The sequence below is a fragment of the Falco biarmicus genome, chromosome 5 (assembly GCF_023638135.1).
Source record: "Falco biarmicus isolate bFalBia1 chromosome 5, bFalBia1.pri, whole genome shotgun sequence".
NCBI lineage: Eukaryota > Metazoa > Chordata > Aves > Falconiformes > Falconidae > Falco > Falco biarmicus.
The window spans coordinates 22919728-22944474 of record NC_079292.1 but is presented as its reverse complement, the minus strand read 5'-3'; the positions used below and the strand labels follow the sequence as shown (position 1 = coordinate 22944474).

The window sequence follows — 24747 nt, the reverse complement described above, 5'->3', positions numbered from 1 at the left end:
GAAATGCCCATGTTATTTCTGCTGAATTCCACTGATGTTTAGTGGAATTTGTCATCCACAGCAAGAAGCCTCCTGGAAGTGCTAGAGAGGTGTGTGGTGGGGGAGAAGAGGGGTGGGGGTAAATGCCAGGGCCAATTTAAACAAAAAATCAACAATCTGTCCCGGGAGCCATGGCATCTTAATTGCTAATACATCTTAATGGGTTTCTTCTCATCTGAAAATACACTTGGAGAAATGTTGTAGCCATGATGGTCTGGGGATATTCAAGAGGGGAGATACTTTGCATGACCAAATGATGTAGTTAGAAAAAAATAACAATAAAAAACCCCCCCACAAAAAATATAAAAAATAAAATTACACCCCCCACCCTGGCTTTCTCACACACAAACCTGTCTTCAGCTCTGAAGCACCAGCAGCAGCCGTCAGTCCAAGCCGAGGCAGCGCATGGGGTTTCGCCTGGTGAACCTGAGCGAAAACTCTGGCTCATGTACAGAGCGCAAATATTTCCCTGCCACCAACCCCAGCTGCAGGAATGATCACTGCCTTTGGCAGGGTTTGTGCAGGCAACGTGTGCAGGTGGCCTGGATCACTGCGTAAGTTCATTTTTCAGCTCTGCCAGTATCAGATGTTTAAAAATAAAAATAAAATGAGATAAAATGAAATAAAATGAAATAAAAGTTTAGGAGAAAATGAGATGAAATGAGAGAAAATGAGATAAAATAAAATAAAAATAAAATGAACAAAAAATTATAAAATGTTACAAGAATATATATATAAAAATAAAATGGACTAAAATAAAATTTAAACAATAATAAAAAATCTTAATTTCTCCAAATCACAATATCGTAATCGATAATGAGATTTACTTAAATAACGCAACTTTGTTGAATAATAAAGGCAACGAGTAACAGGCCGGTGGCCTTACCCCCCCACCCGGGCCAGAGCCGCGGCGGCCCCGCGGAGCCGCGCCCGCGCAATGCCGGGCACAGCGATGCTCATTTGCGCCTGCAGATACGCGCAGCCTGCGCGTACACCCGCGCACATCCCCATCCCCCCCACCCCCGCAGGTGTCAGGCCGCGAGGGGCCCCGCCGCAGCCCCCCCATCCCCATCCCCACCCCCATCCCTATCCCACCCCCATCCCTATCCCATCCCTATCCCATCCCCATCCCTATCCCACCCCCTCCCCTCCCCATCCCGCGGCGGGGGCGGGGCTGGGCGCGGGGGCGGGGCGCGGAGCGGCGCGGGGCGGCGCGGGGGGGCGCGGAGCGGCGCGGAGGCGCAGCATGAGGGCGCGCCCCCCGCCATGGAGGGCTTCGCCGCCCGCGGCTACGGCACCGGCGGGCCCGACAACCGGCCGCTCTTCGGGGAGACCTCGGCCAGGGTAAGGGGGGGAGGGGAGGGGAGGGAAAAACACCCCGAAACCGTCCCGGGCACCCCCCATCCCCCCGCTCCCAGCAGCCCCCCCCACCCCAGCAAGGGAAATGCAGCAGCAGCGCGCCCCCCCTCCCCAGTTGCCCCCCCCCCCCCCCCCCGATAACGGCCGCTCGCTCCCGGGCTCCGCAAACGCGAAGAGCAGCGCAGCGAGCCGGGCCAGCCGGCCCCTGAGCCGGGAGCCTGCCCAGAGCCGGCAAACAAATAAAAAACCAACATAAAACAAGAAATAATATCTCAGCCCCACCCCCCGCATCAAAAATCAGTAAAGCGACAACAAAGCTGCACCCCCATGGAAAAACATAAAAGGAGACCCCCAAATTCCAAAAGAAAAAAACCCTTTGGATTGGTAGAATTAAAAAAATGGTAATAAAAAAAAAAATAAACCCAAACCAAACTGCTCCTGATCGGTGCCCCCGAGCAAAACCAATCTGTTAAAAATGCCCGGAACAACCAACCCCCCCTCTCAAATTTAAAAAAACAAACCCAACCGTCCGCAAAACAATCCCCCAAGGCAAGAGCTCCTCCTGAAATAAAAAAGAAACTCCCCAAACGCCCCCGATAAAGAAAAAAACTTCCAGATAATCCCCTCCCAACGCCCCCCGAGCCCTGCTGGGGAGCAGGGGCTCGGGGCGCAGGAGCCCCGGGGCTGGGGGACCCCCAGGCTGTGTGCCTCATTGGGGTGCGTGTGGCCCTGCAGCCCCCCAGACCAGGGCTTAGGGCTGCAGCCCCCTGAGCTACAGCTCACCCAATTTGGGGGGTCCTTGCTTTGCTGGGGATGGGGGGCTGGTTTCGGTCCCCCCCTGGTTGTCGTTACTCGGTTTTTTCAGCGGCGCTGGCTGACGTGCGGCAGTGCCGACTCCTCAGGTGCCGATCCCCGTAAGCCGCTCAGCCGGGCAGCGTTCGGCTGCCTGCTTGGGGGCGCTGCGCTGCTTCGGGGGGGGCCCGGGGTGCTGCCCGGCACCCAGATCCAATGGGAATCGCGGTACCCGGCGGTGTGCACGCCCCGCTGCCTGTGGGGTGCCAGCGGGTCGTGGCTTGGGGTTTGTCCCCTGGTAGGAGAGGTCACCCGTCGCTGCGTGTGTCCGTGGAGGGGTGCAGGCTGAAACTGGAAATGCTGCTAAAATGATAACTTTTCATAAAAATATAAATAAAATTATACCAGCCAAATTTGTGGGGGGGGGGGAACCAGGATGATGTGGGGTAGAAGGAGGACAGGCAGGACCTCTGGGAGGATGGAGTGAGGGGGGACGGGTGCCAGCCCTGATGGAGAGCGCTGGAGGTGAGGGGACCTTTGCCAGAGCACACATGGGGTCACGTGGGCTGGTCCTTGGTCGGGGGAAGCTTTTGGGAAGCTTCTGGGGATGGGGACTTCTGGGGACTGGGATGTGCTATTGAAGCCAGGCAGCGGTCCTGGCAGGCAAACCTCAAACTTTCCAGCCTAGGTCAAGCCTTTGATCCCTGACCCCCATCTTTTTCCAGCTGTGGCTCTGCTCTCAAAGAGGAGCAGTAAATAATAAACATGGGATGCTAATTCCAGTTTCTGGGCTCAAACAGGGATCCAGTGCCCTGCACAGCACCCCTGCCCATCTTCTGGGGCTGTTTTTGGCACCAGTCGCGTGGGACCAGCACTGGCCGATGGCCTCTCTCTGCTGTACCTGTGCCTGAGGACACGGGACCGCCGTGCTGGTTCGCTGGGGTTGCCTAGAGACAGATGCTGCTGAGGTCCGGAGCTGTTGTGTCTCTGAAATGAAGCTAAACTTTGCCTTAAGATGGGAGCAGGTCTGCTGGGAGAAGCGTATCTGCCCTGTCCTGGCTCTGCTTATGTGTCTCTGCAAGTGATGGCTGGTGCGCTGGCAAACCTGAGCCCCCTGCTTGGGCAGGGCACGAGGCCATGGGGAGGGGCAGGGGCAGTGCTGTGCCCCGGGAAGCCCTGCACCCACATCAGAGGTCTTGCACCCCTGCCAGCAGTTGGAGATGGATGTAGAAATGGGGGTGCCCTCTTCTTATGCTTTCCCAGTCTCCAACCTGGTGGCTTTGGGGCTAAAGTTGCTCCATGGGGACGAGGGAGCTGGGCAGCAGCATTGGCCTCCTTCCCCTTGCTGCGGTCCAGCTGCTCCGGCCAAGCCGAGTGGAGTGGAGGGGCAAGGTGGTACCACAGAAGTCACTGGTGAGACGAGGGAGCGTAGCAGCACGATGCTGATGAATGCCAGGTGCGCTGGATTCGGTGGGGATTCAGCACTGGGAGTGAGCGGGTACGAGATGATGAAAAGCAAAGGCACAAGTGAAGAGCAGACCGAGCATTACAGATGCAGGACTTCTCGGGGAAGAAGTTCAAAGTAGAAGCTGCTTGGGTTTCTCTGTCATGGGAGCATTTAAATATAAGCGGGTGGGTATTAATTGCTGTGGGTTGGAAGCAGAAAACAATAGGAAGAGACTGAGCAGGTCAGGGCGGGAGCGAGGAGCCTGCGACGGCACAAGAGCATGTCCCCCTGTCCTGCAGCGGGAGGGTGGCCAGCGTGGTCCTCAGCACAGCTTTTCTCACATATAGCGTGTGTTGTCTGCTCTTCCACATAGTTAATCTGGCACTAGATTAAGGTATCCCCTATTGCTGCAACAGGCTGCAATTGCTGCTGGCCATCTGGACTTGCTGATGTAAGGCATAAAAATGGCTTTTCCATCACGCCTGCAGAGATGCCACCATGTACCCACCCTCCAGGGAACCAGCCTGTTCCTTGGCCTGGCCAGGCCTCTGCCGGGAGCTTGTTCCCGGTGGGCTTAGCCTGCAAGCTGCTAACTTGAAGGTTGCAAGTGCTGAGCTGGACTGGGGTGAGGTTGCAAGTGCTGAGCTGGACTGGGGTGAAGAGCAAAGCTGTCGCTCTGTCCAAGACTGTGCGGTGGGCACAGTGGTGTGGGTGCATCCTCAGTCCTGCCTCAGTTTCCCTGTTACTTAAAGTAATCCTGACCCAGGTCCTGAAGGATCCTGGATCACACCCTCCTGCTTCCTGATCTTGTCTCCCTTTCCCAGAGGCAGCTGGAGGGAGACCTCTGCACCACAGCAGCTCCCTGGGACAAGCCTGGTGCCTCCAGCCCCTGCAGCAACCCTCCCTGGAGTAGGAGGGCAGAAACTCTCCTGTTTTGAAATGCAGCTTGTACAGTGCTGAAACACAGAATTGATTGCCTCTGTGGCCAACAGCTGGCTATGTCTCTGCTGCCAGCTGGCTGAACAGGGATCCCCGTGAGTGCACTGCACACTGTTGGGCTGTATCAGAAGTCAGCGTCCGTGTGTGAGCACCCTGTGCCGGTGCAGGTGCCCTCCAGCAGCCTGCACGCTCGCTGTTTTGGTGCGCACGCTGCTTTTATTTATTTATTTATTTATTTATTTAATTAATTTTCACTCTAGCAGCTATCGTAATACATAATGATGCATGGAGAAAAATCCTCCCTGAATCAGCTGTGCTGGTTGCAAGAGTTGGGTGACATGGTTTGTAGGACGCATGGCTTGTCACAGCCCGTTTCCGTGTGCCTGGTAGCCACGAGTGGCTGCCCGGGCTGGGCTGTGCACTCAAGACACTGTGCGGAGGTGAAAGGCTCTGTCATCCCCAATCCCTTTAGCCATCTTGGCCTCTTGTGTATTTTTAACCTTTTTGCTGTGCTAAGCTGCCTGGGGCTGAGGTGTCAGCGGGCACTGGGGAATACAGCCTCTTGCCACTCTGCCAAGCCTGGGATTTCAGGATCAGTGGCTTTAATCCCCAGATCCTGAAATACCTTCCTTTGCCAGTGGTGCACTGGAAGATTTTAGTGACCGTGGGTTTAAGCATGGGGAAGGGGATGCCCTGACCCGCAGGGACTGGCTGCCACGTGGCAAAGCCACTCCGCCGATGGCATCCGTACCTGATCCGGCTGTTGCCGCAATGTCCATTGCTCAGCAGCATGAGAGGAGAGGTCCCTGTGCCGGGTCCCACTGCTGAGGCTGACGCCCTCGTCTTCTCCTGGCAGACCAGTCTCTGTCCTGGCAAAACAGCTGAATTCTCTCAGTCTTAAAATTGCTAACTTCCAAGTCTCCAGTTAATGGGGAGAAACCTAACAATGGCTGAGTTTCTGGATGGTGTATTCTGTCCGTAGGTATGTGACCATGTGTCCGGCCCTCCAAGCCCCTCTGCAGAGAGGGGGCTGCGGCTGTGCGCTCCCCCCCAGGTTAGCTGTAAAGGGTGGCAACCGAGGGCTGCTCTGCAGCTGGCCCCTTGGCTTTCCCTCCCCTTCCTCCGCCGATCGAAACCCATCTCCCCATGGCACAAAGGGGGAAGGGATCCAGCTGCTCACCTCCTGCCACCCCTTTTGTCCGTGGGGAGCCGAGCCTGAACACAAACTTTGATCCCACTCCGTAAAATCGCCTTGGTGGGCTCCACCGGGTCTGCGGGGCAAGGGCAGAGCAAAACTACCATCCTCTCCTGGCATCAGAGTTGCTTTTGGGGGTAAAGACCCTCCGCATACCGTCCAGGTTAAAGTTAGCTTTGAGTTCTTTAATGAATTTGTTTTAGCTTAGGTGAAGGAGCCCAGCTGAGCTGTTGTGATATGTTCTTACGGAGGCAGCATGGTTGCATTTCAACCTGTCGCTGCTGTTACTTGTCTGGAGATATTTCTCTTAGCTCATTTTTGGGGGTTGGTGGTGGGTACTTCATAGGTCGCTCCCAGAAGCTGCTGTTGTATCGCTGACACCACATGTGGAAAGGCCAGTGAGGAGAAGGGGTTTGTGCCTGGCTGGCGAGGACCTTGTGCAGGGGATGTGGTGACAGTTGCCTATGGAGGTGCGTAATTCCCCTCTGCTGCAGCCACTGCCATGCCCCCACAGCTTGGGGTCTCTGAGCTATAGGAGCATAAATGGTCTGGTTTTATGTAGAGGAGCTGGCAACTAATTGAAGAGGTTTTAAAGAGTCTGCTTGCTGTGGCCCTTGCCCTTGGGGATGAGCACAACCAGGGCACAGCATCTGCCTGTTAGTGAACCACAAGCTCCACCGAGCCTTGGGTCAGGGCTGGTGGTCTTCTGCAAGAGTGTGCTTTGCCCTCCGCCACCACCTCTTTGCTCTCTGCTTTCTCCTCCTGCCCCACTGCTGCCATGAGTTATTTCTTCATGACCTGGAGCTTCTCTCTCTACAAATCATCTTCCAAAATGTAATGCTAGAAGGGAAGAAGGGTGTGAGACCAGGTGCAGGGAAACCTGGGTTGCCCTGCCTGCCAGCTGGGATGTCTTAGGCAAGATGCTTTTTCACTGCTTGATCTCTTTTCTCACCTTCCTTTAACTGTACCTATTTAATGACTCTCAGTATAATTAACTGAAGTTTTGCGTTTTTTCTCTCTGCACGTCTTTTCTGCTGTAGCTGTTGTGTTAGCGTTGTATTTGGTGAGCCAGCTGTCTGGGACGTTACACCTGTCTGTGTGCAACCCAACCCGACATCGGCAATAGGTGTTTGTACTCAGAGTAGCACCATGAAGAAAGGTAGGAGGCAGGTTTCCCAGCAGGGATGGGAGTGTTCTCCTTCTGCATCGAGCCATTTCTTGCTCCAGCGAGTGTGTCAGTACGGGGTCCTGCCCAGGGTGCTCCTCTGAGCACCCAGTGTCACTGCCAGTCCCTGCCCTGATGACATCTGGGGTGGGACCGCGATGCTGACACCGAGGGATACCTCTTCCCAGGTGCAAAAAGGTTGTCTTTTCCCACTAAGTGTTTGGTACCTATGGGGAGCAGCAGAAAGAAGTCTCTGTGTGTGTGAAATCTGTCTCTCCAAGTAGGCACCCTCAGGTCTGCTGGTGTTAGGGGAGGAACATTTGGGGTGCAGGGAACACTTCGCCTTCCTGCCAGCAGCCCACAAATTCCCACCGAAGACACTGTCAAGGTGTTTACTCTCAGGCACTGAGGCTAAAACAAGCCTCAACAACGTTTTCTGACAAGCTCTGTCTGTGCATTCTCACTTTTAAAATTTCTTTTAAAATTCATTTGGATAACTATAATTGATTCAGATGTAGCGAAGAAGCCGGTTGCAAGTGAGCAAACCTGCTGCACAAGGACTTGGCCAGTACAACCTCCCGGAGGTCCATGGAGTCAGAGGAAGGGAAACCCTCCTGCAGGACAGAGCTGACCAGGGGAGCCTTGATGGTGCTGCTGGGGATAACGTGGGTCCTGGCTGATGGGGTGCTCTCAACGTTGTTGGTTACCAGTCTGTTTTACGTGGGGGTTTGGGTGTTTTTTTGGCAAGGCGTGTGTGTAACTGTCTTCTTTTTTTTTCAGGACAGAGTCATCAATCTAGTTGTTGGCGGCTTAACATCCTTGCTGCTTGTAGTAAGTATCTCCCATCCCATCTCATGTTTCGTGCCTCCGTTAGGTGCTGGGGTGAAACCCCAGAGTTCCTCCCCAAAATGGGAGGCAAAACTTCACTGTAGTTTGGGGCCCAGGTAGTCACTTTGGGGTACCTCTGTCTTTTGAGACTCTGACAACAGGAGAAGGTGAATACCTTTTTTAAAGCCATGTTTTAAGATCTCGCTGCGCAATAAAAAGCCCCAAGTCCATGGGCAGACTGTACATCCCAGCTGAACATGAGGCTGGGTGTGGTGACAAAGTGCTTATGACCCAGGAGAACATGTTCGCTTCTCTTTATTTCCTTCTATTTATTACTTCCCTCTATTTATGGTTTATAGGAGTTTTTCCCAAGTGTGTCACTTTGTCTTCAGCTATGCTTTCCCCAAGCTTTGAAGACAAACACAACGCCATCGCGACTGGAGAGCAGCAGTTCTGCGGTCCGTGGTGGCAGCACTGTAGAAAGCCCAGGTGCAGGGAGGCAGAGGGGGAGCTGGGGTGGCAGCTGGTGGGAAGCCTGGCTGAAGGGATGCTCCGACACAGGCAGCATGCACGCCTGTGCCTGCTGGCTCTGTGGGGACTTGGAGGATGGTTCTAGCAACAAGCCAGAGTAGTGAAGCTTTCATGATTTGTTGTTTTTTCTTCCGCCTCTAAGTCTGCAGTTGGCGTCAAAGTGATTTTCCTCCAGAATTTTACATTTCCCTCAAGCTCGTCACAGGGTGGGAGTTAAAGAGCAGGGAGGGATGTGCAGAGCTGGATGCGAGCTGCGGTACGCCAGCTGTCAGGGCAAGCCTCTTCTCATGGAAGCTCTGATGGCAGGTGAGAGCAAAGACTTAATCTTTGTTTTCCTCCATACAGGTCACTCTAATCAGTGCGTTTGTCTTCCCGCAACTACCTCCAAAACCTGTGAATATATTTTTTGCTTTCTGCATCTCCTTGTGTTGCATTTCTGCTGGCATACTTGTAAGTACAGTGACATTTGCTGTGCAAGCTTTTGAGTACATGACTGAGGATGAAATCTGACTAAAATCAGCTCTATGTGGTGCTACCTTCTTTTTTGCATTCTCCTAGAAAAGCTTTTCTAAAGCCTCCATAAAACAAGTTGACAACAAAGGAGTGGTAACTAGTTTCATATTTACTGCAGAGCAAGTGTGTGAACTGAGCCACCTTCTGCAGACCAGCTGTGATGCACGACTTGTCACCTCTGTGACAATGCCATCTGTAGCTGCCAGTGGAGACATAAAAAAGGAAACCTGGGAGCAGAGCAGTGAGATGGGAATTTGGAGATGGATTGTGCTACAGAAGACTAGGGGCGGAGTAAAACACTTGGAAGTGGTGGGGCCAGCCAGGCACCTGCAGAAGTCAGTGGCCTTTCAGGCACAGGGGGTGAGCTGCAGTGGCAGGAAGCTACAGCGGGTGGCATTTCCTCAGGGTTGTAGCAGAGGTTCCTCTACTCAGCAGATGCGGCATCCCCGGAGAGTTGGTCTCCAGCAGCAGCAAAGGGAACTGGCAGGTCAGAGTTCATGTAACGGTTTGTGTTGGAAGGGACCTTCAAAGATCATCTGGTCCAGCCCCCCTGCCATGGGCATCAGTGGCTCCTGCCTCTGCTGTAGCTTGTCATATTCGAGAGCGTTCTCCTTCCAGCTGTGACCTGGAACGGTCACGGCCCCTGCCCCTTGCCACTGGGTAATCTGGTCAGTACCAGTTTGCCTGGTCAGTACCAGTTTGTGGTTCTACAGCTGGTAGCTGTGACTCCGCACAAGAAAGACTGTGTAGTGTGAAACCGGACATTTGTCCTCATCAACCAGGGTTTGATGGCTACAGCCAGTTCTGAGTGTTAAAAACCCCCACTGAACCCACCCACCCTCTTCAACAGAGCTGACAGGACAACCCATGTCTTTGCAGCTGATCTGGCACCCAAGCTTCACAAACCAACAGCCTTGTTTTGGGGAGAAACACCTTGCCAAATTTTTTGTTTGTGGGTTCCACCATAGCATGTTAAGAAAACAGGTGATATTTCTTAATTGTTAAGAAAATTATCCGAACTCTGCACCTAGTCCTCTCTAGTCAGATGAAGCTGGGTTGTTTTACAGAAAAAATAAAAAGGTCCAGAAGTTGCCATTTCAGTTACCACAGCGTCTCTTCTGAAGTACCTGGCATTTTAAAGTAATACAAACTCCTTCTCTCTTCTAGATCTACTGGTATCGACAAGGAGACCTGGAACCTAAATTCAGGAACCTAATTTACTATATATTATTTTCTATTGTCATGTTATGTATATGTGCCAACCTGTACTTCCATGAAGTGGGTAAATGATGGACATTGGGAATACACAGCAGTGATGCTACTGTGTCAGACTGCTTTCAGCTCAACTCTCAGCTCTACTTGAGACATCTGAGGACAGTCAGACTGAGAGGAATGAAGTGGGTTGTGCAAGGATAAATCAGTACATGATTTTCATGTAAATGTATATGTAATGTCCCTCTTGTTGGGGAGAATTATTGCCGTAAGACGTGACATTCTGCTTTTTTTTGAAGAGCTACTGTTGCACTTAAACATTCCAGTTGTACTGATGTTTCAGAATGGCACAAGCTTTTTCATTTTGGAAAAAAATGCATTTTTTTACTACTGTACAAATAAACTGCAGCATTGCAAGGATCGGTAGCAGTATAAATAAATGGCATCTTACAGTTCCGTAAGACAAATACTCTTTATTTCCTTTAAACTGAATATACAATTATTTCTGTTCCCTAGGCAACCATTTGAAACTACAACTTATTTTTCACATTAACAAAACCACAGACTGAAAAAGACCAACTCTTGATTATGAAGAGCTAATTACAGAAATAAATAAAATAATTTATACATGAGTCTTTAGTTTCTATAGCTTTTTCTCTCTATCCCTAGCTAACAGGCTGCTGCTCAGCCTAGTGTCCTGTTTCAAACCCTTGTGTAGAAATAAATTGCCTTCCTTTGCCTCAGGGCCCTATGCCCAAATTCTCACAGAGCTACTTCTCCAAGGCTTTGCCACCTCCATGCCACCCCCCACCTACTAACCTGCTGCATAAATCACCTCTGGAGAGGTGGCTGGTAGTGTCATGTAAACAATGAGAGAGAGACAAATGTTCCAGCCTACTCACAACAATCTTCAAAGAAGTTACAAGCTTGCGGGGGGAGGAGGCTGGTGGGTCCCAGTAGCTTCCCTTTCTTATAGCCCTTTCCCTTTTTATTCAGCTTGCTGTAGTGAAGAAGGAAAAGAAACGAGTAAAAAAACCCCAGATTTCCCACAAGTGATCTTTCTGAGCTCTGTCCGTTGCCAGCAACGGGCTCCTCAGGAACAAGCAGACCCAGGCAAGTCCCATAAGCATCTGTGTCTTCTTCCTATGCTGCAGTTGTACTAACAAGCCAGATGAGATGGGAATACAGACCATTTCTTCATGATGCTGCCCACGCTCCCTGAAGTCTTTGATGGAATACATTCCGTCCTGAAATGTAACAGTCTCTTACTCCATGTATTACAAGAGTCAGTAAGTGCAGAAATCTTCACCCATTCTTCATGGAACATGTGCAAACTAATTCTTGCTGCAGCACTAAAAGGCTACAGTCCACAACCCTTGACTTCTGTCCAGTTTTCCAGATGTGCAGTTCAGCACACCAGTAACAAGTCAGGTCAGAACTGACCACGTGGATCCTAGCAGTGAGCACTGCAACGGAGGTTCTTTAAAACACCGAAACACCCTGGCTGAGACGCAGTACATCAGGCTTCGCTGGCTGCTCGGTAACCCTTTATAAATGAGGTAAATAGCCTGAGCAGAGAAAGTGCACTGTAGTAATTTCAAACTGGAAGTTTCTGCTTAAAGATACAGACTGACTGCTTTCTTTGGAAATGTGGCACAGGGTTGTAACTAATTTCACAATGCAAACATGGTCAATAGAAAATGGACACGATTACTGCTTCTCAGTGACAGCTCACTAAATCTTCAACATCCTTTGAATCTTCCAATTCAGGACTGCCCAGCGATGAGCCGATAATGTGTGACCCGTCTCCATGATGCTGTAGGATAGGATCTGTCAAGAGGCATAGTACATTATAGCTATTATTTACTGTGTCATTATAACAAGATATAAAATACACAGAAGACAGAAAATGCAGCCTGAAATTTTAACCGATTTTAAGCAATATTGCTCAAACTAGGCAGCTCTCAATTTCTAGTTTCAAGGTAAGCTACAACTAATATGGATTCAACCAGTGTAACTCACGTTTGGATTCATCAGGTACTACTGTACCAGGCCTAGCACTGACCCTTTGATGGCTCTGTGAGGAGATCCTTCCTCTGGAAAGCAGTATTTGTTAGGTGCAGCAGTGGGAGAATGTATCTGCGCTGCTTCCAAGTCTGAGGTGACTTGGCATGGGGAAGCATGGCACTAGCTAGCAAGCCCTTCCAGGTGAGTGCTGTGCAAACACAGCCCCGAGCAGCCCAGCCCCTCACCCTGAGAGGCCTTAAGTGCATTTCTGATGGCTCTGGTCTTCTCTCAAAGAAAGACATTTCATTCAAGTACCAGGGATGAAGAAATGCACACTAAAGGAGGAGTTACTTATTAGCCTACGCATACTAATTCAAGGCTCAAGGGTGATGGAAACAGCTCAGCAAGTGATGAAGCAGCTGCTGTTCTAATGCTTTTCCCACAAAGTTAAGTGGGACTTTCTTCTGCTGATACCAGCTGGGTAACCAACCTGCTTTTGCATAACGATGACATGGAAAATTACTTAAGAGAATGCAAAGATCTATAAAGTGGTGTTTACAGGAATCCTAAGTGCCACACTGCTTTAATGATCCTGGCTCCAGCATCAACCGTATGAAGGGACTGTCACACCTGTTAGAGTTGTCAGGGGCAAGACTGATTCGCTGTCTATATCATCTGTTGACTGGATAAAACCATGGGAGGAAGGAACAATAAGCACAGTCTCATCATCTATTGTAGGCTGGTCAACTTGTTCTTCTATTGTTGGAGAACCCAGCTCCTGCACAACACAGAAGGAATAGGACATGAGAGTATACTCTTGGTAGCATAAACAGCAAAACCTGCTTGACTCAGCAGTTTTTAATTCAATTTTATCTCATTAAATTGAAATGTCAGCATCAGAGCTAGTTTACTCCAGCATTTATAGGGCATGTTTCATCCTAGTGCAGGTATCTAAAACCAAGATGAGAAGAATTCTACCCTGTGAGCAGTATGAGAGCAGGAGGAGAAGAAAGGAGAGGCTGCACGGTGGTGATAAAATGTTGGTGATGATGAGAACATTTTATCACTTTTAAGTCAACTGTTTTGTCTATAAAGAGGAGTAATTAAGCTTTTCCACTACTTGCTGTCTAGATGTTCTGAGAAATTGAAGCAATACCTTTATAGTACTAACCAGCTCCACAAATGCAACAGCTTTAGCTGAACTTAATAGTTTCACAGCTTCTGTGTCAAGTTTTAACTACTGAACAGAGAGCTCAAAAGACCTATTTTAACTTCTGTGCCTTGCTTGCCCTTGTCACTTTCTGACCGTAAATTGGATCCAAATTTTGTATATGACCCTCATTGTATCAAAAAATTGGAAACACACTGATTCTTTCCAGGTACAAGTTATCAATATCCCTGCTCTCTTCCAGTCCTGTAATAACTGCTGCTGCTGCCTCTTCCCTGGCTTTTGTAGTACTAGAATGGCAGTAATACGTCCGGTTTAGTGTCACAGCACACTCCGGTGGACTCCTGGTTCTGCAAACACAGTGAAAAGACATCTACATAGTACTGCCAGAAGAAGCAGAAATACTTGCATTCCAGTTTTTGCATGTGATGTGTAAGGTTTGTTCAAGCTTCAGGAATCACTGATGCAGAATGCTAGCAAATGTTGCTAGCAGAAGGCACCTGGATTTATCACGGTTTTTGAAGGGAGCATGAAATGTGTGGGAGAGGTTACAGCCCTCTTTGTTCAAGCAAATCCTGAAGTTCCTTCATCTAGTTTTTTTACGAAAACTTGTTTCCCTACATAGTTTCACAATGTTTTTGCAAAGGCAACTGCCTTAAAACCCCTTCCCTGGTGTTGCTGAAAAGGAGTTGACTACCTGTGCTGCAGCTCTGAATTAAGACTTGGTCCAAATGTGTACCCATCCATGCAAAGCACAGTATGCTTGACCTGCAAAAGCAGCTTTCCGCAGAGAGCACAGCTGAAACTGCCCACGATAAGCAGTATGTTGCAAGGCTTGAAACTAGGAAGGGGAGGTGTGAAAAATTAAAGCAGCCATTGTAGCAAATGGGCACCTTTCCCAGCCAGAAATAATAAAACCCTGCAGCATGACTGCCTGCTTCCCAGTACCCACACCCACAGTGACAATACAATACTGGCAAGTGCATCAAAATAACACAGACTTAAAGAAAGCAAAATTTAAGCATGTCTTTCTAGAGTAACTTTTCACTTAGAATCACTCACAGTTTACTATTTCCTAGAATTTAAATACACGTATGAAACTTGAGTCTGACTAGAAGTGTAAGGCAAATTAGAACTACAAAATCAGTTTCATTTTCTGAATAGAAAAAAAAGTTTAGTTCCTCTTTATATCCTGCTAGCCATAAGTGATTTCTACGAAGTTTAATTAGGAACTAGGTTTATAGTGAAAGTTTACTAATTCTACCTTGAAAAGCTGAAATTTTAAACTGAGTAGAAAGCTGATGAGATGTCTGAACTGGTGAGAATCCTATCACAACTATGTCAACCATGAGACAACAGAGAGGAAAACGGAAGCGTAATCCCCAGCTTTGGATGTATTCAGTATTCAAACACTTCTGTAGTAGCAGACTGTTGAGACGTACAAAGATCCTCTTTGTGAAAGCATAATGGATACGCAGTGGCTGTTATGATCTTTTTCAAAGACAAAGCCTAACAACAATGGATTTTCAAGACTGATAAAGCAGAATTACAGTAGAGCACAGGGTTTCAGAGAACAGGATGGTATATTTGAATCTAACTCATCTCTTCCCACAGCCTAACCTAATCAAGCTTCTAAGGAAAGAGGTATTTTCTACCCACTGAAGACAGTTACCTTCTTTTTAGCATCTGTTTTCCTTGACTTACTCATTATCATAGCTCCAGCAACTGAACGATGGAAGAATTGAGTATAAACAATCCAAATGCCTGAAATCATTTGGATAAACTCACTTCTGCATCGAAAGTGTTGTAGCTGAGTAAAACTGAGGCCAGAAATAGCTTAAATGCTTCAAATTCCAATTTTACAGATACTTAACTGTAAGTATGTTTAATAGAAGTCCTCAAAAATGGAAACTGTGATGCACCTCAAAGCATGTTGTTAGATTCATAGAGCAAAACCTAAATAGTCTACTGCACCTCCCTTGCTCAGCAGTCATCTACCTGTAAAGTATGCAGGGTTGGACAATTGACAGTCTATCTTAAAGTAAGAGCATCAAATAGTAATCAGATGAAGGGAACTCAGTGGTTCAGTGCCACTAATATTCCCGCTTTCCATAGTCATCATGCAAAAGTACCCTGAGTAGTGAAGCAACTCCATAGTGAGGTATTCAGTGCTCCAGCTGAAGTAAAATATAAGCTTAGTACCAAATTAAACGCTACACTTTCACACCTGTAACATATTAATGAAACTCAAGGATAGAGGATCTGAACAAAACCTGAACTACAATATATGTCAAATCACTGACATATTTCATATGAATACCTTCACATAAAAGTCAACGATGCAATGAAATTATTCTCCATGCAGAAATGGGGAATATATCGACTATCATGCACTCCCTTACCTCAGTAACGTAAGTGCTGGGTAAATCAGAGTGAGAATCCTCCTCCTGTTTCAGGCTGGCATCTGAAATCTCCTCCACAGTTCTTACTATAATTCCATCCATCAGTTCACTGCTATTGCTGCTGAATTTGGAGGCATCATCTTCATTGTAGGCTGACTGTTCTTCATCACTCAACTTGGACTGATGGATATCATCTGGGAAAGTATTTGTTTCTAGGGTATTGGCAGGATCTGTCAGGTCAGCCGACTGAATGTCTGAATCAACAGTAAGTTCTGCCTGAGTGACAGACGAGGAGATATCTTCAGCAGCAACAGTGCGGATTATGACACTTGGTGTGTGGCACTGCACTGTGACATTGTCACTTGTATTTAACAAATGCTCTGGCTGTAAGCAGTATTTGCAAAAAGAGACACAAACAAAAACCAAAAAATGTCAGAGACTTCTGTATTCTCAAAGTATCTTCAAGTCTTCTGTATTCTCATAGACAAAGTATCTTCAAATCTTTCAGCAAATAAAAGCAAAAGGATTCAAAGAACTCATTACTGTGTGTAATTTAGAGTTTTATATATATAGTATGTCAGCCCAGATCATCTGTCAACCTTTCCTGGCCTTAAACAATGAATTTGTACACTGAATTTGGTGTCAACTGTTCTTTGAGTCACAAATACAGTAAATACTTAAAGTGAAAGAGGCAACCGTTCATGTGAGGGTCACTGTAGATTCAAAAGATCAGTTTTTCCCCCTGAGTTTTGCATCACTTTTGTTATTCAATCCCCAGTCTGTTTCCTCTTCCCTCCCTCTAATAAAAAGTATACTGTCACTACTATACAAATTTTGTGAACACCAATATTCATTTGTCAGTCACTGAAAACATCAGGAAACTGCAGTATTTGTCGTGCTGCGGAACATGCCACTAGATGGAGACAGCATGCTCAGCCACAGCGAGAACTAAGTTGCTTACTAAGCTAAGTTTTGAAGCAACTTGGAAGTTGCTTGCTAAAAAAAATAAAAAATAAAAAAACAAAAGAAATTTGCACTCTTCAGTGTTTTAAGCAAAGTAACACTGTTATAACTTAAGAACTGCTTTGCAAATCTAACATGCACATACAGAGGCCTGCATTATGATGTTCCCCTCCCCCACTGCCCAAACTCCAGTCGTTTCACTGCTCACAATACATACCGATAAGGCATGAACTATGATCTGTTCTGGGGAGGCTGGAGCAGTAGCAGCCGTTAGGGTCATGGTAGGACTAGTCGTCAGTGTTAAAGGAAGGCCTTGGCTTGAGCTTGTCTGCAGTAAGTATGTACCTGGTGTTCCAGTCGGCTGGAGATGGAAAGACTACAAAAGACAACCCAAGTTTAATATCCAAACACACTGTCTTCCTGGGCTGTGCCCAGAGCGTGTTTATTTACATCAGCTACCCTAACTGTAACTTCCCTGGAAAACAAACAAACAAATCCAACCCTACTGTGCTGACTGCTGTACTGCACTCAAAAAGTAGAGAGGAACTCATACATTGCCTTAGGCTACCAGGACAAGTATTAATGCTAAGTAAGAGTCAAGCAGGACTGTATTATGCTGTGCAACAGCAATTAAGAAAGGAAGAAATTCAACTTACTCTTAACACTGAGTTGAAAGAGAAACTGTGCTATAAATTACGGTACAATGGAACTGAGAGAATCTGTACTTGCTGGGAGCTTCCTGTGGCTCCGTTACGTAAGATTTCAACCAAAAAAAGCCAAACAAGCACAAAGGAAAACTTCATAGCAGTAAGGCATCAAGACGGATTTAAAGCATTTAACGGCAATTCACATTTTACTCCACAGCCCTAATGAATTACACTTTTAGAAACATATTTTGCTTTGAACTTTTTAAGTTTTAGATCTCTTAACTTCCTCTTTCCACTGGAGAACTATTTTTTTTTGAAAATACACTGTTCCATAGTCTAAGAAGTGTCTGTAATTAAAAGAAAGAACAGTAACAAATACCAGTTTTCTGCTACTTACTGGAAGAATCTCAAAGGTCTGTAGTGTTCCACTGTTTAGTGTTATTGTCTCAGAGTCAACAGTAGCAGCAGGGGAATCGGTTGAGGCTGCAAAAGGAAGGAAAAAAAGAAAGAAAGTATATAAACCAAAATGTTTCAGCCTTGCAGAGAGCATAACATACTACAATTAATATATAGCAGGGTACTGTTAATTCCAGTAAGAGGAAAAAGAAAACTTGCTGAATAAAAAAATAGAAAACTAATATCAAGTTTCTCTAATTGTTACCCAAGATACAATACTATTTAAAGAGGGCATTCTACAATCCAAAAAAGCAAAAGCAAGTATGGTTTTAGTGCGCTGGGATCAAAGCAGAAAAATAAAGTTATCTAACATTATATAATTACTTTTTGTAATGAGATTTCTAAGAGGTTCTGGTGTAATGATATCCTTTGGATCATATATTACTTGTTTTAAACTGGTGTCAGGTTTAATATTGCTGTCTTTCCCATTTTTTTGTATTTTTAACCTTTTCTGCCTTCCACCATGTCCACCACTGATGAAATATCAGATGCTCCACAAGACATTTGCCTAACTTGTGTGTTATGACTGCAGTGTATAAAAGCTGTAAGTATTCTTATCACAAGTGTGTAATTATCTATGCAATTATCTCTATTAATTCCACAAGTCACAAAGAGAAGCATCAAAAAGTTTACGTATCAGACATTTCAAGATCACCAGGTCCAAAACAACTCGTACTGAAAGCTTTGTAAAATATCATAAAACCTATTCAAAACCATAATTGTAATTTTTACTTACTCTTAAAAAAACAACCCTCACAAGTTCCAGGAAGCTGCAGGCAAATTAGTAATCTGCCTGGGATTACCCACGAATTCCATAAATACCGAAAGGCCAAAAGACCTACATGACAACAGCAGAGCTCCAAGCTCCAAACCTGGCCATCTCAAGACTCTCTGTCTTCAAAACAGAGTAATTCTGGTCTTTGAAGAAGATAGAAGCTCCAGTTTTAAAGATTTTACTGTTGTAGTGGCACGTTCAAGGTTTGCTGCTGCAGATTTCCTGGCACCTAGCAGCAGACAGCTGCAAAGTGTGGCCTCTCTGTTACCTAGCCAGTTGTGTTCATAAAGCTTACAGATATTATCCCTTTGAAACCTTGAGCCTTCTATCAAATGCAGCTGAGAGTGGCTAATAGGTTCAGCCCTCATGGGACTGGGAAAGACACAATACAAAATTCACTTTGATTACATAAACAGAAATTCTTCAGGAAAGAAGACTAAAATGGGGAAAAAGGCCTGTTAGGCAGACAGGGGCAACTGACATAAAATAACTGTTTCAGGATTCATTTCAGAAAGGACTAAAGGTTACAGAACACCAGCGCATCTTGCCTGCTCATCAAAACCCAACAGCTTTGACCAAGCCTGGCTAAAAGTCTGAGACTGCTGACATATTACAACAGACAAAATGTTCTTGGCTTGGTGTTGCATGTCATTCTAATTAAAAATAAACCAGATAAAATGAAGATGGCACTTAATAAGTAGATTAAGATGGGCTAATCTAATGAAACTATAAACAGAAAATTGTTTAGCAAATGCCTATCTAGTCGTACTCTGAAGAATCATTTCTTAGCCTGATTAATTTTGTAGTAAGCATGACTGAGGCACTAAACTTCCCTAATAAAACTCACAAATGGCAAACAATGCAAATCTTACACAACAGAGATGACTGGCTGCATATGGGGTGACTGGATTGGAGTGACTGGAATTACTTAATGAGTTACAAAACCAAGCAATAAGCACTACAGTCAAAGTAGACCTGGTAATAAATGAGCAAAGTTGATCCTTAAGAGCATGAGAAGCACCAACTTAAAAAAAGAATAGAGTGGTTAGAGCAGATCATGAGCTTAACATCAGCGTGACTTGACAGCTAATACTTTCTAGAGTGTTTGCGCCTAGAAATAACTGCACAATGAGAAACAGGGCTAGAAAAAAACTCACCTTCCCTGTCAGGGTCCTTCATCAAACTTAGGGACAGCAGTGTACATATTTCACAAAAGATCTTGTACATGATACTGGTTTAGACAAGAGCTACTAGCAGAAACTTAAGGAATGAACATACACGCTGCACCTTCATTAAGACGTTTGTGTACCTTTCCAAAGAACATGTTATATGGCACACCCTTGTGTGCATGCACACAGACAGGCACCTACAACTCCTATGTCCAGGTGCTCCAGTTGCAGCTTCTTGCTACTGTTGTCACAGTAACACCTACATTTGCTTAACGAAGTTAGAAACAGGCAAATGGAACCCAGAAATCCTTAATCTGAAGTTACGGCAAGACCAAAGCAGAATTAACAAGATCATGTAAGACATGCCCACTCCTCCTTCACCATCTTAACATAAGAAAGCTTTAGGTTTCATTAGAGGACAGCGAGTCATTTGTTTCAGCTACTTACAGACATGTGTAATCTGGACTGGAATCTGCAAAGCTGCCATAGGGCTTGGTGTGTTGCCTGTGTTCTCCTCTAAGCGAGCCACTCGAATCTGCACATGCTGAACCCCCGAACTGGAGTTTGTGTTTGGTAATCCACTTCCAGACTTGTTCTCCGAAAGCAGGTGCCCTGGATTGTTTTTCTGGTTCTCATGGAGTTGTTTAAGACCTTTTATCAGCACTGAGAGAAAGAACGCTCACGCTAAAGCATGTCTGAAACGCTGCATGTGAGATTTATCCAAGATGAAAAAAGTAACCAAAATCCTTCTGAATTTGGAACCTAAACAATTTATAGAGATTTATCAACTAGAAATTTAGCACATACATAAAATACATTTACAGTCAACTATCAGAGTGAACTTGATTTTCTCAAGGAACCTAGACATTTTAGAATGCTTGAATAAAAAAAATTAAAATAAAAAAAAAAAAAAGAAAAGCTCATAAAAATATAGACCTCTCTACAACCAGGTATGGTATATACCCACGCTACAACCAAGTGCCAGTATCACTAGTTGTGTAATGCCATTATCAGAAATAAACGCTCTAATTTTACAAAACGTGGAAGCGGACTTGTTCAAAAGGTTGACAGAAGTGTCACTGGAAATACGGAGCAAGAGAGAATCTCGCAGTGGCTACACTACAATTCTCAGTCTGTGCACGAAGTGGCCTATCGCACCAATCAGCCCACCCACCTTTCTTCCCTATGATCACTTTGGTCCCACTGAGGGAGTGGTTGACATGAATAAGGTGACAAAAGCTGAGGCCTCTGCTTTTCTAGCATTCAGTACAGCAAACTGCTTAAACATTTCCCACTCCTGAGAGCATGACATTCTGTCTCGGGGAAAGACAGTGGAGCCTGTTGACTCGGCAGTGTATTTATTGTATGAATTATTCGATGCAACGAATGCCTATTAATGTATGGTAAGTGTAACAGGGCTACCCTCTCAACTGCAGCCTCCAGGCATGACTAATATATAACCACACTGATGACCACAGCAAGTGTCCATTAAATTACACCTTTCATTATGACATTCATTAGTCATCATGGCTAATCTCTCAATTTTTTTTCCTCTCCCCAAAACAGAGAAAAGGAGGACTGAAGGTCACGGAGTCTGAAATACTGTTTGGCCCAGGCACTAGTTTCTCCAGCCAAGAAAGAGAAAGTGCTATGAGAGACTTATCTGGGGAGCTTTATGCCCCCGATTCCTCCCTTCCCCCTCACTGTGCAGCTAGTAAAGCTAAGGTTCAGCACCTCAACACAGATTACATTTTAACATTGTAAAGGTAACAGATCTAACCTGAGGTGACAGTTAGGCTGCATACAAGAGTGATACATACTCTTCCACCTGAAGAGGTCACTGCCCTCCATACCAAAGATCAGCATCATCTGAGATCTACCAGCTGAGCTGCTTACATACATGCTCCCACTTTAGCCAAAGTGAGGGGAGTTGGAAAAATCTGCTCCTGTTTAGTTGCATATATCAGCTTGGCTTTTTTTGACCAAAACACTTAAGGATTGCTTGTAGGAGCAATTCAGCCAGCAGATCCAAGGGGCCAGGAACTTCCAGCAATGGAGCAACGTGCTCTTTGGTAACCAGCGCTTTAAGTAGGGAACAAAATGCAGCCTTATTCCTTTGACATTTGTGAAAGGAGCTGTTAGAAGACAAGTGTGCAAGTAGTACATTACCAGGGAATGAAACATCTTTGTGGTTTGCAATCTGTCTTTTAATGGTCCACCATTTACTCCGGAGCCACTGTGGTGAGCGTACACTACTCCATCCTTCAGCTAGTAAATCCCAATTGATGTCATTTTCATCAGAAACTTCAAGTTCCGCTATCCTGGCAGGATACAGAAAATATTTACCTGTTAGAAACTACCCTCCAGACTGGAAGTGGTCTTGCACATCTCCGGTCTTGTCACACATTAACAGCGGCAAAACGGCATGCTAATGAATAGCCTACCAGAGCTCATGAATTGACACAGGCTTCCAAGGCTCCACGCTGCCAGAGGTCAAGCAGAATCATAAACAACAGAAGATGGACTAGACTTGTTAGATGATCCAGTCCATCTCCTTGCCATGCAGGATTATTCTCCTTATTTACATACACATTAGGACTTTGACCAGATTATTGTGAAGCATTCCAAATGATGGTACTCGCATCTTTTCTCTTTGGAAAACCATTCCCCAAACATATCTCCAAGGCAGGAAATACTTCCCAAGATTCACTCTGAACCTTCACTTAATTAATTTCATGTTATGATATTTACTTGTTTTCTCCTAAATAACACTCATCCGTCCTTAACAGAATTTTGCCTCCTCTCAGATGCTTCTTAGCCAAAGCAGATCAAGTTAACCACAATATTAAGCAGTTCCTCATAAATCAGTCCCATAAGGCTCTCCAGGTAAGGGACAGTCTTCACATAATTTTTGCAGATGTTATACACACACTGGATTCTACCAAAATCTGTTTTGAAAACTATAAATAGCTTTGATTTGCCTCCAGCTCATCTACACATGGAGTATATGAGAAAGGAGGGGAGTGAGAGGGGAAAAGATTTTTGTGGAAGTTAAGAGCATTTCTCTTCACAAACCAAGCAACAGCACTAAACATCCTTGCTAGCTAAATAAATGGGAAAAAAAAAAAAAGGAAAAAGAAAAAACCTACCAAAACCAACCCTGCAGGATGAGTTAAGAATATCTGGACAGACCAAAACAGATACCATTTGTACAGAAATATGAAGAATTATAACCAGCACATTCTTCAATCTGGAATCAGGTTACTTATTTTGAGTTCATGTCAAAGAGCTTCAGTAAATTAGTAGTGAATATTGCTTTGTAAATAATGCTCACATTCCCTAGATGTCTAGGCTTTTTATTCTCACCCAAAACTATCAACCATAAAAATCCACTGGCTAAAAAGCCTGAGGTAAAGGCATTCAAAATGGGAGGAGGACTGGAGAGAGCAAAAGATTTCCAAAGTTACTACCAGGTTGCCAGTTCAAATGCAAAGATGCTGATATCCAATCAGTGTTTGGTGGCCTACATGAAATTAATTTGCAGTCTCAGTTTAGTTCTTTGTAGACAAGATGTCCACATCACAGAAACCACCACCACACTTGACCCTTGTTGGTCATCTCTGCAGAGAGGCCAAGGACTGAACGGGCAGGGAGACTGAACTACCCTCCAGTGAAGGGTTAAAGCGCATTGGTGGGGCAACGTGTGGGAAGCTTGCACGGTCGCTGCCTGTGCTGTACCTTTTCTGTGGAATAAAGAAGACTTCAGTCTCCAGGGTTTTCAATCTGACACCTTTCACGAACACTAATATTCACTAAAAAAACAAAAAACAAAAAATATGTTCAATAATAAATCTCTGGGAACTATAAACACAGTAGTGATTTTTGGAGGGTTCTAGAGTTTTTAGTGTCTCAGAAACCAGCAAAATGGACCCCAATGGAATCCTGCTAGAGTCATGTATTACAAACCTTTAAAAGTAACTAAAATAACAAACCTCAAGATCAGATTTATTTCATCTTCCTTGGTCCACTCAGTGCCCCCACTTTGTTTCCAGTTGAGATAGTTGAGCCATTTAGAGCGGCATTGCTTTTCAGAGCGCGTCCCAACCCGTTCTGCCACAGCAGCCCACGATACACCTTGTGTGACAATGTCACCCGGTTCCGTGCTAGTTAGCTCATGTACTACTTCTGCTAGTCTTCTTTCTTCTTTCTCTGTCCACTTCCCTGAAAGAAAGAAAAGCCCTCCAACTTAACTAAAAGAAGATGCCCTCTGTTCTGATCCATAACATGTCACCAGACATTTATCTTCAGTGCCTAACACCTTATTCCAGATGTAAATATTGACCTGTGAAGAAAATATTAACTGTTTTTACTTACTAACAATATATATTACAGCCATTCCTGAGTAACAAATGCGTAATTCCATTGTTTTGCTACCAAGTTTCTCTTCTCTTCCTTTCACACAGATGAATGAAGCCACACAGAACTTACCAAAATATTGAGCAAACTGGTCTAAGCTACCTGAATTGTATGAGTTGAAGCAAATAAACCATGCAACAATTCAATATACAGTAATCACATGAGGTGTGACTACATTTTCCTTCCATTTGAATATATGCACTACAAAGTAAACAATACTTTATTCCTAAAGCACATCTGTCTCTTAACTGATACCAAATATACAATGCATGTTTATAAACATTAAACACAAGGAAAAGTACTTTTTAATCCACCTTAACAAAATATGCTCTTGTGGCATAAACGTATGTTCTGATCTTTCAGAAGTGAAACTGCAGAAACCTGTACCAAAGATGTTCTAAAAATGGTCCCAGATTTCACATTTTAAGTTCCTGGGTTCAGAGTTACACATGTCTGAAAACACCACTGACAAAGGCAAAGATGACAAAGTTTTAAGTAGAACAGCCATTACCGACACCAGCATTTACCTCACCTGTGTTGCAGGTATCCTTCATCAGTCGACATCTATCTTTTACAGATGAAGCACTTCTCCCCAGTGCAGCTCCTATTGTGGCCCAATCGTTACCATGCTTTGTTCTCAGCCTAAACAGAAACACGCTCATTAGCACTATATCCAGTTATGAGATTACCAAAATATCAAATATGCTCTAATAAAACCAGGACA

The 24747-nt window shown here is 45.4% G+C and overlaps 2 protein-coding genes across 3 annotated transcripts in view; one reads left to right on the top strand and one right to left on the bottom strand.

Moving 5' to 3' along the window:
• Window positions 1-1210: 1210 nt before the first annotated feature.
• Window positions 1211-10476, top strand: TMEM243 (transmembrane protein 243). The gene is made up of 4 exons (XM_056339717.1): window positions 1211-1383; window positions 7717-7767; window positions 8641-8745; window positions 9976-10476. The coding sequence occupies exons 1-4, from the start codon at window positions 1306-1308 to the stop codon at window positions 10096-10098; spliced, it is 357 nt and encodes a 118-aa protein (XP_056195692.1). The 5' UTR covers window positions 1211-1305; the 3' UTR covers window positions 10099-10476.
• Window positions 10477-10478: 2 nt separating this feature from the next.
• Window positions 10479-24747, bottom strand: part of DMTF1 (cyclin D binding myb like transcription factor 1) — a 30657-nt gene continuing 16388 nt past the window's right edge. For both annotated transcript variants that reach the window (XM_056339714.1, XM_056339716.1), the window contains 9 exons: window positions 24556-24665; window positions 23600-23828; window positions 21777-21928; window positions 20055-20270; window positions 17605-17690; window positions 16778-16936; window positions 15598-15981; window positions 12658-12805; window positions 10479-11850 (listed from right to left, as the gene is read on the bottom strand). In XM_056339714.1, coding sequence (XP_056195689.1) covers window positions 11741-11850; window positions 12658-12805; window positions 15598-15981; window positions 16778-16936; window positions 17605-17690; window positions 20055-20270; window positions 21777-21928; window positions 23600-23828; window positions 24556-24665 — 1594 coding nt within the window. In that variant the 3' untranslated portion in view covers window positions 10479-11740. The remainder of the gene's footprint in view (window positions 11851-12657; window positions 12806-15597; window positions 15982-16777; window positions 16937-17604; window positions 17691-20054; window positions 20271-21776; window positions 21929-23599; window positions 23829-24555; window positions 24666-24747) is intronic.

What these genes read in the sequence shown, in the direction of transcription:
- TMEM243 (XM_056339717.1), top strand. Translation starts at nt 1,306, where the DNA reads ATGGAGGGCTTCGCCGCCCGCGGCTACGGCACCGGCGGGCCCGACAAC. An exon ending in TAACATCCTTGCTGCTTGTA is followed by an intron (nt 7,768 to 8,640) that starts GTAAGTATCTCC and finishes TCCTCCATACAG; the next exon opens with GTCACTCTAATCAGTGCGTT. An exon ending in GCATTTCTGCTGGCATACTT is followed by an intron (nt 8,746 to 9,975) that starts GTAAGTACAGTG and finishes TCTCTCTTCTAG; the next exon opens with ATCTACTGGTATCGACAAGG.